General features: G+C 42.2%; 2 protein-coding genes across 2 annotated transcripts in view; both read right to left on the reverse strand.

Moving 5' to 3' along the window:
- The window catches only part of LOC308578060 (putative helicase senataxin), a gene marked incomplete at both ends in the record, with an annotated part of 90,178 nt that overhangs the window by 14,850 nt on the left and 63,136 nt on the right, over positions 1-12,192 (reverse strand). Inside the window, 2 exons of the mRNA XM_081178343.1 lie at positions 1,100-1,201; positions 2,070-2,217. Coding sequence (XP_081034469.1) covers positions 1,100-1,201; positions 2,070-2,217 — 250 coding nt within the window. The remainder of the gene's footprint in view (positions 1-1,099; positions 1,202-2,069; positions 2,218-12,192) is intronic.
- Positions 8,470-12,192, reverse strand: part of LOC308578061 (putative helicase senataxin) — a gene marked incomplete at its 3' end in the record, with an annotated part of 86,377 nt that continues 82,654 nt past the window's right edge. The window contains exon 5 of the mRNA XM_081178344.1: positions 8,470-8,688. Coding sequence (XP_081034470.1) covers positions 8,470-8,688 — 219 coding nt within the window. The remainder of the gene's footprint in view (positions 8,689-12,192) is intronic.

A 12,192-nucleotide genomic window follows, 5' to 3' on the forward strand; every position in this document is an offset into this window, starting at 1 on the left:
ATTTTTTTGATGTTGAGCTTCAGACCATATTTTGCGCTCTCCTCTTTCACCCTCATTAAAAGGTTTTTTTAATTCCTCCTCACTTTCTGCCATCAAGGTTGTGTCATCTGCATATCTGAGGTTGTTGATTTCTTCCGGGTTTCCGGGATTTAATTCCGGAATTTCTTCCGGGATTTAATTCCGGCTAGGGATTCATCCAGCCCCGCCTTTCGCATGATGAACAATACAGGGCCATTAAGGGCCATTGGCAATGCAAGAGAGCTGTCCTTCCCCACTGTCCTGAGGTGTGAACAGTAACCAGGGATTTAGAAGGCTTCCCTGGGTGACTGTATTTGAGGTGACATGAAAAGAGTGCCTTTAGCAAGGTGTGCTGGGAAGAAGAAAGGGAGGCAGAGAGAGAAAGTTCCATCTTGAGCAGGCAGGCTGGGAGAACAGGGAACAAGCCCTTCTTGAGATGACCATGCTGTAAGATCTGGACTCCCTTTATCTAAACTCAGGTGTAAATATGTGATTAAATCATATTTCTTAAAGCTACACAAGCCTCTGCCGCACCTTGATTCTCAAAGGAACACAGATCCTGGGTGAGCACCTGGAACACCGCCTAGAATTTTGCTACTGCTTAGCAGAGTGGGGGGTGACACCCAATCTTTATAACAATATCCAGTGCCAGTCAGCTCCATTGATTTCAATGTGTCTACTAACATTACAACCCAGAGGTTCCTGTTAAAGCCCAATTACGAAACTGATTTAAAACTGCTGGGAATGACTTTTAAGAAGACTTTATAGCTGAAGTGATTTCAGTTATATTTTTTGTTTTGTGTGTGATGCTTTATTGTTTAATTATGCTTAGATAAAGCCAGAGTAAAAGCCAGAGTATATATTTGATAAAATAAACATCTTTGGCTGCAGACCAGGATAGGATGGGAGGGATAGGATGGTGTTACGGGATTTCATCCCTGCTCACAATCTGGGAAAGGTCTGTCCCAGATAGAACAGAGACTGGGGGCTATGAAGAACCAACTTTTGAACCCCACTGTTAAGCAGACTAATTAGGAGACAGCAAATGGTGTGAGGGAGGAACCCTTTACAAACTACTCACTCATTCTGCGATTGGCCTGGGCATCCAGACTGAATTTCTGTACGTCCTTGCTGATCAATTTTTCTTCCCCCAGCCTCACCAGGTTGATGTCACCACAGTTTCCTGGGTGTGAAACAGACACTTAGAGCCCTCCTGAAGTACAGCTAGCTTTTTTAAACTAGAAAGACATTTGGCAAATAAATACTTTTGATCTGCTTAGCAAATCCTGAAATCTGTATCTTGCACATCCTCAATAAGAGTTAGAAAAAGTTCAAAAAATGGCAACCAAAATGACCAAGGGGATACAGCAACTCCCCTACAAGGAAAGGTTGTAACATTTGGGACTTTTTGGTTTAGAGAAAAGGCAAGAGGCAACAAGCCAGATGTTTATAGAATTATGCAAGGCATGGAGAGAGTGGCTACAGAAAAGTTTCTCCCTCTGTCTCATAACACTGGAACTAAATTACTTATTCACACAGAGCACAGTTAACTATGAAACTCGTTCCTCGTCAAGGTTCTTTTGCTGCAGACACCCTTAGGGCAGCTTACAGAAAACAAGACAAAACAGCAAAATAAAAATACAACACTAAAACCAGTAAAAATAAGTGCAGCAAAGCTTTTAGTAGGCAAGTGCAGCACTAAAAGGATCCCAAAGAACCTTTAAAAAGTGTAAGGATGTACAAGAAAGGCTTTGCTTGGAGTCTACAGGATAAACAGAGGGCATCAGGGAGATTAGATTGGGGGCCTTCAGCATTCCAAACACATGGTCCACCACCAAGATCCAACCCTGTCCCAAAGGATTTCAGATGGATTCTCTGCAAGGACAAATGCCTTAGGAAAAGCAAAGCACCCACTACCTATACTGGCAGGTGGGGGAGGGTCTAAGTGACTTAAACACGGAATAATGTCTTATTCTTCAGTTATGACCAAGCCAATTGCTCCCTCCAGCTATGAATTCCACAGATGAGAACTGGCCAAGAACTCATCATACCCAAAGGCTTTTCCTTGTCCTGACATTTTTCCTTGAACTCAACAATCATTATTTTCATGAGGTGATCTAGAGCAGCATTGGACGGAGCACAGACCAGCACACGGTTCCTCTTGATCTTGCTTTCTACAGGATTCTCTTTCCCAGATCTCTGGAGATTTAAAGAAAAAAAAAAGTCATAGGGTTGTAAAATATACCTAGAATATACCCATTGAAACAAATCAACCATATAGTCATGCCCAGACTAGGAGTGCATACGGTAATTGAAGTTGGGTCTTTCAGAGGTCATCTAGTCCAATCCCCTGCTGGACAAAGGGTCTAAAATGCAGGATGCAACCACAACATCCCTGAAAAAATAGCTGGGTAAAAGACCCACTGTAATGGAAAGCCTGCCCACCTCCAGAGGCAGTCCTGTGCACTTTTGAAAAGCTCCTGCCCCTGTGAAGTACCCTCTAATATTTAGCCATTAGTTCTAGTTCTGCACTCTGGGCATAAAGAAGACTGAGAAAAAGTTAAGTGCAATAATGCAGGGCAGTCGTCTTCCACCTTTTCAGATCAAAGTCCCTTTTTAAAGCCCAAGGGTCATATCCAACTGAAATATACTCGGAGTCGAGTGTGGATTTCATGCTCTTTATTCAGCTCATAGTGGTGAGGAGGAATGGAAGTTCCCCCAAACTGTCTGCTTTATATACATTATTTAAACAATGGGTCACACGTGATTGGCTAATTCCGGGATTCTCCTGTAGGCCAATCAAGTTGCGGATTCACTTCCACCTGGAGCTGGATTGGGTGGCTCCTGCGGACCAATCAGACTGCTGCATTTTGGATCCTATTCAACTCAGTACATAACACCAACTAAGTTTTATTCAAAGTGCACACATTAAAATTATGGGGCCTATGTTACTCATGCACAGTAATTTCAAAGGGTCTATTCCAAGTAGGACTAAAAAGAGCCTGCTGGACTACTCCAATGACCCATCTAGTCCAGCATCCTGTTCCCATGGGGGCCACCCAGATGCCTGTGGGAAACCAGAGAGCAAAACATGAGCATACAAGCACCTTCTCCTCCTGTGGTTTCAAGAAACTAGTATTCAGAAGGATTACTGCCTCTGACAATGGAAACAGAGCATAGCCTAGCCATCATGGCAAGAAGCCATTGATTGCCCTTCCATGAATTTACCCAATCCTCTTTTAACATCACTGCCTCCTATAGATACACCCCAGATGTGCACTCTGAAATTTATTTTTAAAGGAAAATGACACAAAAAAGGAGTCCTTAACCATTTAGAGTCGTCACTTTCCCCCCTCCTCTTGCATCTTTTGTGTCCTTGTGTGACCCAATACATAGCAATTTAGAAGGCTTAGTATTCTCCAGCATTTTTTTTTTTTTATAATAATTTTTATTACATTTTTTTACAACAGAAAAAAGAAAGAACATAGAAGATAGAAAGAAAAAAGAACAGAAAATTCAAACCATTTCAACAACTTATTTCAAATTTCCATCGGACTTCCCCACATCTCCCGCCCAGTGCATTCTTAACAATAAAAATTATCAGCAAGTTATACCCTTGTTTCTTGTGTTTCTTTGTACTTTCAATTGCAATTTTAAGTTTAAATCCCTTATTTTCCATTTACTCTAAAAATATAGCATATTATCGTTTTTACCCATTTAAACTTTGATTCTTTCATGAATATTATCCAATTTCTTATATAATCCACTCTCATTGCTGGGGCTGACCTTCCAAATCATACGGCATCTCACAGTTCATATAACTTATAATACTTTTGCAAATAGTCCTTAAATTTTTTCCAGTCCTCTTCCATTGCTTCTTCTCCCAAATCTCGGATCCTGGCAGTCATCTCAGCTAGTTCCATGTAGTTCATCAATTGCGTCTGCCAATCCTCCAGTGTGGGCAAATCTTGAGTCTTCCAATATTTGGCGATAAGGATCCTTGCTGCTGTGGTGGCATACATGAAAAAAGTTCTGTCCTTCTTTAACACCTTCTGGCCGACAATGCCCAGGAGGAATGCCTCTGGTTTCTTAGGAAAGGTGTATTTAAACACCTTTTTTAACTCGTTGTAAATCATTTCCCAGAAGGCCTTCACTCTTGGGCAAGTCCACCAGAGATGAAAGAATGTCCCTTCAGCCTCCTTACATTTCCAACATTTATTATCGGACAAATGGTAAATCTTAGCAAGCTTGACTGGGGTCATGTACCACCTGTATACCATTTTCATAATGTTTTCTTTCAAGGCATTACATGCCGTAAACTTCATACCGGTGGTCCATAACCTTTCCCAGTCCTCAGACATGATGTTGTAACCAATGTCCTGAGCCCATTTTATCATGGCTGATTTAACTGTCTCATCCTGAGTGTTCCATTTAAGTAGCAAGTTATACATTCTCGATAATAACTTGGTCTTTGGTTCTAACAATTCTGTCTCAAGTTTCGATTTTTCCACCTGGAATCCTGTTTTTTTATCTAGCTTAAAAACCTCATTAATTTGGGCATAATGAAGCCAGTCTTGCACTTTACCCTTTAATTTTTCAAAGCTCTGCAACCTCCAGTTGTCTCCAATGTTTTCTATTATTTCCCAATATTTCGGCCAACCGGCCTCCATATTAGGTTTTTTCCGAGCCTTGGCCTCTATTGGTGATACCCACCTCGGAGTTTTGCTTTCTAACAAGTCTTTGTATTTTTTCCAGACCATAAATATTGCTTTTCTGACAATATGGTTTTTAAACATTCCATATGTTTTTGCCTTGTCATACCACAAATACGCATGCCAACCTAGCGAATTATTGAAGCCTTCCAGATCTAGGACATCAGTGTTTTCTAACAAAATCCAATCTTTCAACCAGCAGAAGGCCGCAGCTTCATAATATAACCTTAAGTCTGGCAGGGCAAACCCCCCTCTCTCCTTTGCATCAGTTAATATTTTAAACTTTATTCGGGGCTTTTTGCCCTGCCAAACAAATTTAGAAATATCCCTCTGCCACTTTCCAAAACATTCCACTCTGTCCACAATCTGCAAGGCTTGAAACAAAAACAACATTTTTGGCAAAACGTTCATTTTTATAGCTGCAATTCGGCCTAACAAGGATAATTTCAGTCTTGACCAAATTTCTAGATCTTTTTTAACTTCTGACCAACATTTCTCATAATTATCTTTGAATAAATTCAAGTTCTTGGAAGAGAGATTGACCCCCAGGTATTTCACTTTTTTAACAATATTTAGTTCTGTTTCCTTCTGAAACCCCTCTGTTTCAATAGTTGTCAAGTTTTTCCCTAACACCTTAGTTTTTTGTTTGTTCAACTTAAAGCCCGCCACCCGACCAAATTTCTGGATCAATTCCAGAACTCTTTTTGTACTAGATTCTGGCTCCTGTAATGTTAAAACCAAGTCATCTGCAAATGCTTTCAGTTTATATTGTTTCACTCCGACCCGTATTCCTTGTACCTGCCGATCCTTCCTTATCATATTCAGCAAAACCTCCAGGACTGAAATAAACAATAAAGGGGAAAGGGGGCACCCCTGACGTGTTCCTTTTTCAATCTGAAGTTCTTCTGTCACCACATTGTTCACTATCAACTTAGCTTTTTGTTCAGAATAGATTGCTTCTATTCCGTTCTCAAACCCCCTTCCCACTCCCATCCCTTCCAAGTTTTTCTTCATAAATTTCCAAGAAATATTGTCAAAGGCCTTCTCCACATCAATAAAAATTAACACTGCTTTAGTGTTGATATTTGTTTGTAAAAGTTCCAGAATATCGATAATATTCCTAGTGTTATCAAACAAATGTCTACCTGGGAGAAAACCTGCTTGGTCCTTATGAATTACTTCATTTAATACTTTTTTAAATCTGTTTGCCAAAATATCTGCAAATATTTTGTAATCCACGTTTAGGAGTGAGATGGGACGGTAGTTCTTAAGTTGAGTCTTTTCAGTTTCCACTTTGGATATCAATGTGATGAATGCTTCTTTCCACGTTTCTGGTGCCCTCCCTCCCCCCATAATCTGGTTACAAACCTCCAGTAATGGTTGTATCAAGTAGTCCTTTAACATCCTGTAGTACTTGGAGGTAAGTCCATCAGGGCCTGGAGATTTGCCTAGCTGCATATTCTGGATGGCAACCTCAATTTCCTGTTGTGTTATTTTACAATTCAAGATTGATCTCTTCTCTTGGGATAGTTCTGGTAGGCCATTGTCTTTCAAGAATTGTTCTATCTCAGTCAGTTCCTCGGGCCCTTGGGTGTACAGTTTTTTAAAATATTTCTGGAAGCACTTTCTAATTTCTCCCGGTTTCTGAATACTTTTTCCTTCAACTTCTAAGTTGGTAACATAATTTAGTTTTTGTCTCTTTTTCAACTGCCAAGCTAGCAGTTTCCCACATTTATTCGCAGATTCAAAAGATCTTTGTTTCATTTGTTTGATTTTCCATTCCACTTCTTGGTTGATCAATTTCATATATTGTGACTGATGGAATTTAATTTCTCTTAGAGTCTCTTTTGATTTTGGATTCAATCTTAATTTTTTCTCTCCATCTCTTATCTTCTCTAATGTCTTGTCCTTTTTCCCATTCCAGAATTTTTTCTTGATCGTGTTTTGTTGTATCAGGAACCCTCTCATAACAGCTTTACTTGCGTCCCAGATTATTCTTTTTTCCACCGAGGTGTTGAGGTTAATTTCAAAGTAGTCCTTTAAAGCTTTTTGGGCCTTCTTTACAATCTCTTGATCTCTTAGCAGGTTGTCATTCATTTTCCATCTGAAGGAGTCGGCAGTAGTAAATCTCATTTCCATTTTCAAAGCGTTGTGGTCGGAGCAGGTCTTTGGGCAGATTTCTACTCTTGTGGTCTTAGGTGCCAGCCCTCTAGTTGTCCAAATTTGGTCGATTCTTGTCCATGACAGGTGGGCCTCAGAGAAGAAAGTTCCTTCTTTACCTAGGGGGTTTCTCGTCCTCCATAGGTCAATCAAATCCATATTGTCAGTTAGTTCGAAAAAAGTTTTTGGTAGTCTTCCATCTTTAGTCAGATTCTGGTTCTGTGACTTGTCCATATAGGTGGAGACCACCCCATTCATGTCTCCCATCATGATGATGTTAGAATAGTCCAGATAGTCCAGTAATGTCTCATGAAGCTTCTTGTAGAATTCTGATTTCCCCTCATTTGGTGCATAGATTCCTAAGATCAAAACTTTTTCTCCTTGGATTTGTATTTCAATTGCCAGGATTCTTCCTTGTTCATCTTTAAACAGAAATTTTGGTGATAAATTCTCTTTTGCATAGATCAAAACTCCTCTCTTTTTAACTCTGTCTGATGAGATAAATTCTTGGCCTAGTCTTTTGTTTATTAACACTTTCCTGTGAAGCCTAGTCACATGAGTTTCTTGCAGACAGATTATATCCAAATGTTCCTTCTTCAAAATATGAAAAATCCTTTTGCGTTTTTCCGGGGAATTTGCGCCATTAATATTCCAACTATACAGCTGCAGAGACATCCTGTAACAATCTGTTGTTGCTCTTTATGGGGCGTCTTCTTTCTTGTCCAAATCCGAGGGTGCTGGCTCTTTTCCAGACTCAGGTGGAGGCCAAGGAGCAGCTACTCCTTTCTGCAGGTCTTCTCCGTGGTCGTGTAGAAACTTCTGGCTGTCCTCTTTCGTCCTGATTTTAATCTTCTTTCCTGTGTAGTTGAATGATAGGCCTTGTGAAAACTCCCACCTGTAAGGTATTCCGTTGCTTCTCAGAAGTCCAGCTAGATCAGTATAGTTAGATCTGAGATCTAGTAGTTGTTTAGGAATATCCTTGTAGATTTGTGCTCTTCTGTCCTGGATCTCAAGTGCTTTATTAAAATGTAGGTCAAGTAGTTTGTCTCTCTCCTGCTTGGTCCTTAAGATGATCAAGCAATCTCTAGGCCTCTCCCTCTGTCTCATAACACTGGAACTAAATTACTTATTCACACAGAGCACAGTTAACTATGAAACTCGTTCCTCGTCAAGGTTCTTTTGCTGCAGACACCCTTAGGGCAGCTTACAGAAAACAAGACAAAACAGCAAAATAAAAATACAACACTAAAACCAGTAAAAATAAGTGCAGCAAAGCTTTTAGTAGGTAAGTGCAGCACTAAAAGGATCCCAAAGAACCTTTAAAAAGTGTAAGGATGTACAAGAAAGGCTTTGCTTGGAGTCTACAGGATAAACAGAGGGCATCAGGGAGATTAGATTGGGGGCCTTCAGCATTCCAAACACATGGTCCACCACCAAGATCCAACCCTGTCCCAAAGGATTTCAGATGGATTCTCTGCAAGGACAAATGCCTTAGGAAAAGCAAAGCACCCACTACCTATACTGGCAGGTGGGGGAGGGTCTAAGTGACTTAAACACGGAATAATGTCTTATTCTTCAGTTATGACCAAGCCAATTGCTCCCTCCAGCTATGAATTCCACAGATGAGAACTGGCCAAGAACTCATCATACCCAAAGGCTTTTCCTTGTCCTGACATTTTTCCTTGAACTCAACAATCATTATTTTCATGAGGTGATCTAGAGCAGCATTGGACGGAGCACAGACCAGCACACGGTTCCTCTTGATCTTGCTTTCTACAGGATTCTCTTTCCCAGATCTCTGGAGATTTAAAGAAAAAAAAAAGTCATAGGGTTGTAAAATATACCTAGAATATACCCATTGAAACAAATCAACCATATAGTCATGCCCAGACTAGGAGTGCATACGGTAATTGAAGTTGGGTCTTTCAGAGGTCATCTAGTCCAATCCCCTGCTGGACAAAGGGTCTAAAATGCAGGATGCAACCACAACATCCCTGAAAAAATAGCTGGGTAAAAGACCCACTGTAATGGAAAGCCTGCCCACCTCCAGAGGCAGTCCTGTGCACTTTTGAAAAGCTCCTGCCCCTGTGAAGTACCCTCTAATATTTAGCCATTAGTTCTAGTTCTGCACTCTGGGCATAAAGAAGACTGAGAAAAAGTTAAGTGCAATAATGCAGGGCAGTCGTCTTCCACCTTTTCAGATCAAAGTCCCTTTTTAAAGCCCAAGGGTCATATCCAACTGAAATATACTCAGAGTCGAGTGTGGATTTCATGCTCTTTATTCAGCTCATAGTGGTGAGGAGGAATGGAAGTTCCCCCAAACTGTCTGCTTTATATACATTATTTAAACAATGGGTCACACGTGATTGGCTAATTCCGGGATTCTCCTGTAGGCCAATCAAGTTGCGGATTCACTTCCACCTGGAGCTGGATTGGGTGGCTCCTGCGGACCAATCAGACTGCTGCATTTTGGATCCTATTCAACTCAGTACATAACACCAACTAAGTTTTATTCAAAGTGCACACATTAAAATTATGGGGCCTATGTTACTCATGCACAGTAATTTCAAAGGGTCTATTCCAAGTAGGACTAAAAAGAGCCTGCTGGACTACTCCAATGACCCATCTAGTCCAGCATCCTGTTCCCATGGGGGCCACCCAGATGCCTGTGGGAAACCAGAGAGCAAAACATGAGCATACGAGCACCTTCTCCTCCTGTGGTTTCAAGAAACTAGTATTCAGAAGGATTACTGCCTCTGACAATGGAAACAGAGCATAGCCTAGCCATCATGGCAAGAAGCCATTGATTGCCCTTCCATGAATTTACCCAATCCTCTTTTAACATCACTGCCTCCTATAGATACACCCCAGATGTGCACTCTGAAATTTATTTTTAAAGGAAAATGACACAAAAAAGGAGTCCTTAACCATTTAGAGTCGTCACTTTCCCCCCTCCTCTTGCATCTTTTGTGTCCTTGTGTGACCCAATACATAGCAATTTAGAAGGCTTAGTATTCTCCAGCATTTTACAGTGCTACCTCTGGTTACGTACTTAATTTGTTCCGGAGGTCCTTTCTTAACCTGAAACTGTTCTTAACCTGAAGCACCACTTTAGCTAATGGGGCCTCCTGCTGCCGCTGCGCTGCCGGAGCACAATTTCTGTTCTTATCCTGAAGCAAAGTTCTTAACCTGAAGCACTATTTCTGGGTTAGCGGAGTCTGTAACCTGAAGCGTATGTAAGCTGAAGCGTATGTAACCCGAGCTACCACTGCATTTCTGTCCAAAGAAAAACAGTGCCTGCATATTTTGTGGTTTTTTTTATTTAACATGTTTTATATACTGCTTAATTAAAAATATATACATAGAGTGAAATAAAACATTCATACAAAATAGCAAAAAAATCAGACTTTAAAAATAGTAAAATAATAAAGCAATAAAAGAAAGAGATAAAAATCAACATTTTTTTTAAAAGAACAAATGTACATAATAAAATTGTACAGCTGGGTAGGCTTGCCTAAATGGAAATGTTTTGAGTACGTCTAAAATGGTACAAGGAAGGGCGACAGATCTGCAAGACTGATGATGGAAAGAGTGCTTTTATTTATGAAAGTGCTGATATATGGAAACCATCTCGACATGATGATTGGACGAACGGAAAATTCACACAGGATTATAATAATAATAATATAATAATTTATTATTTATACCCTGCCCATCTGGCTGGGTTTCCCCAGCCACTCTGGGCGGCTTCGAAAAGAATATTAAAATACTGTGCTACATCAAACATTAAAAGCTTCCCTAAAAAGGGCTGCCTTCAGATGTCTTCTAAAAGTCTGGTAGTTGTTGTTCTCTTTGACATCTGGTGGGAGGGCGTTCCACAGGGAGGGCGCCACTACCGAGAAGGCCCTCTGCCTGGTTCCCTGTAACTTGGCTTCTCGCAGTGAGGGAACCGCCAGAAGGCCCTCGGTGCTGGACCTCAGTGTCCAGGTAGAACGATGGGGGTGGAGACGCTCCTTCAGGTATACTGGACCGAGGCCGTTTAAGGCTTTAAAGGTCAACACCAACACTTTGAATTGTGCTCGGAAACGTACTGGGAGCCAATGTAGGTCTTTCAAGACCGGTGTTATATGGTCTCGGCGGCCGCTCCCAGTCACCAGTCTGGCTGCTGCGTTCTGGATTAGTTGTAGTTTCCGGGTCACCTTCAAAGGTAGCCCCACGTAGAGTGCATTGCAGTAGTCCAAGCGGGAGATAACCAGAGCATGCACCACTCTGGCGAGGCAGTCCGCAGGCAGATAGGGTCTCAGCCTGCGTACCAGATGGAGCTGGTACACAGCTGCCCTGGACACGGATTTAACCTGTGCCTCCATGGACAGCTGTGAGTCCAAAATGACTCCCAGGCTGCGCACCTGGTCCTTCAGGGGCACAGTTACCCCATTCAGGACCAGGGAATCCTCAACACCTGCCCGCCTCCTGTCCCCCATAAACAGTACTTCTGTCTTGTCAGGATTCAAACTCAATCTGTTAGCCGCCATCCATCCTCCAACTGCTTCCAGACACGCACACAGGACCGTCACCGCCTTCACTGGTTCCGATTTGAAAGAGAGGTAGAGATGGGTATCATCCGCATACTGATGAACACCCAGCCCAAACCCCCTGATGATCTCTCCCAGCGGCTGCATGTAGATGGTAAAAAGCATGGGGGAGAGGACAGAACCCTGAGGCACCCCACAAGTGAGAGCCCAGGGGTCTGAACACTCATCCCCCACCACCACTTTCTGAACACGGCCCAGGAGGAAGGAGCGGAACCACTGTATGACAGTGCCCCCAGCTCCCAGCCCCTCAAGACGGTCCAGAAGGATGTTATGGTCGATGGTATCAAACGCCGCTGAGAGATCCAGCAGAACTAGGAAACAGCTCTCACCTTTGTCCCTAGCCCGCTGGAGATCATAAACCAGTGCGACCAAGGCAGTTTCAATCCCGTGATGAGGCCTGAATCCCGACTGGAAGGGATCCAAATGGTCCGCTTCTTCCAGGCGTGCCTGGAGCTGTTCAGCAACCACTCGCTCAATCACCTTGCCCAAGAATGGAAGATTTGAGACTGGACGATAGTTGGCCATCGTGGCCGCATCTAAAGATGGTTTATTAAGAAGCGGTTTAATAACCGCCTCTTTCAGCGGGTCTGGGAAGGCTCCCTCACGGAGGGAAGCATTCACCACCCCACGAAGCCCACCGCCCAGCCCTTCCCGGCTAGCTTTTATAAGTCAGGATGGGCAAGGATCAAGGAGACAGGTGGTGGGTTTCA

Source organism: Podarcis bocagei (assembly GCF_964188305.1).
Source record: "Podarcis bocagei genome assembly, chromosome: W".
In the NCBI taxonomy this organism is placed as follows: Eukaryota; Metazoa; Chordata; class Lepidosauria; order Squamata; family Lacertidae; genus Podarcis; species Podarcis bocagei.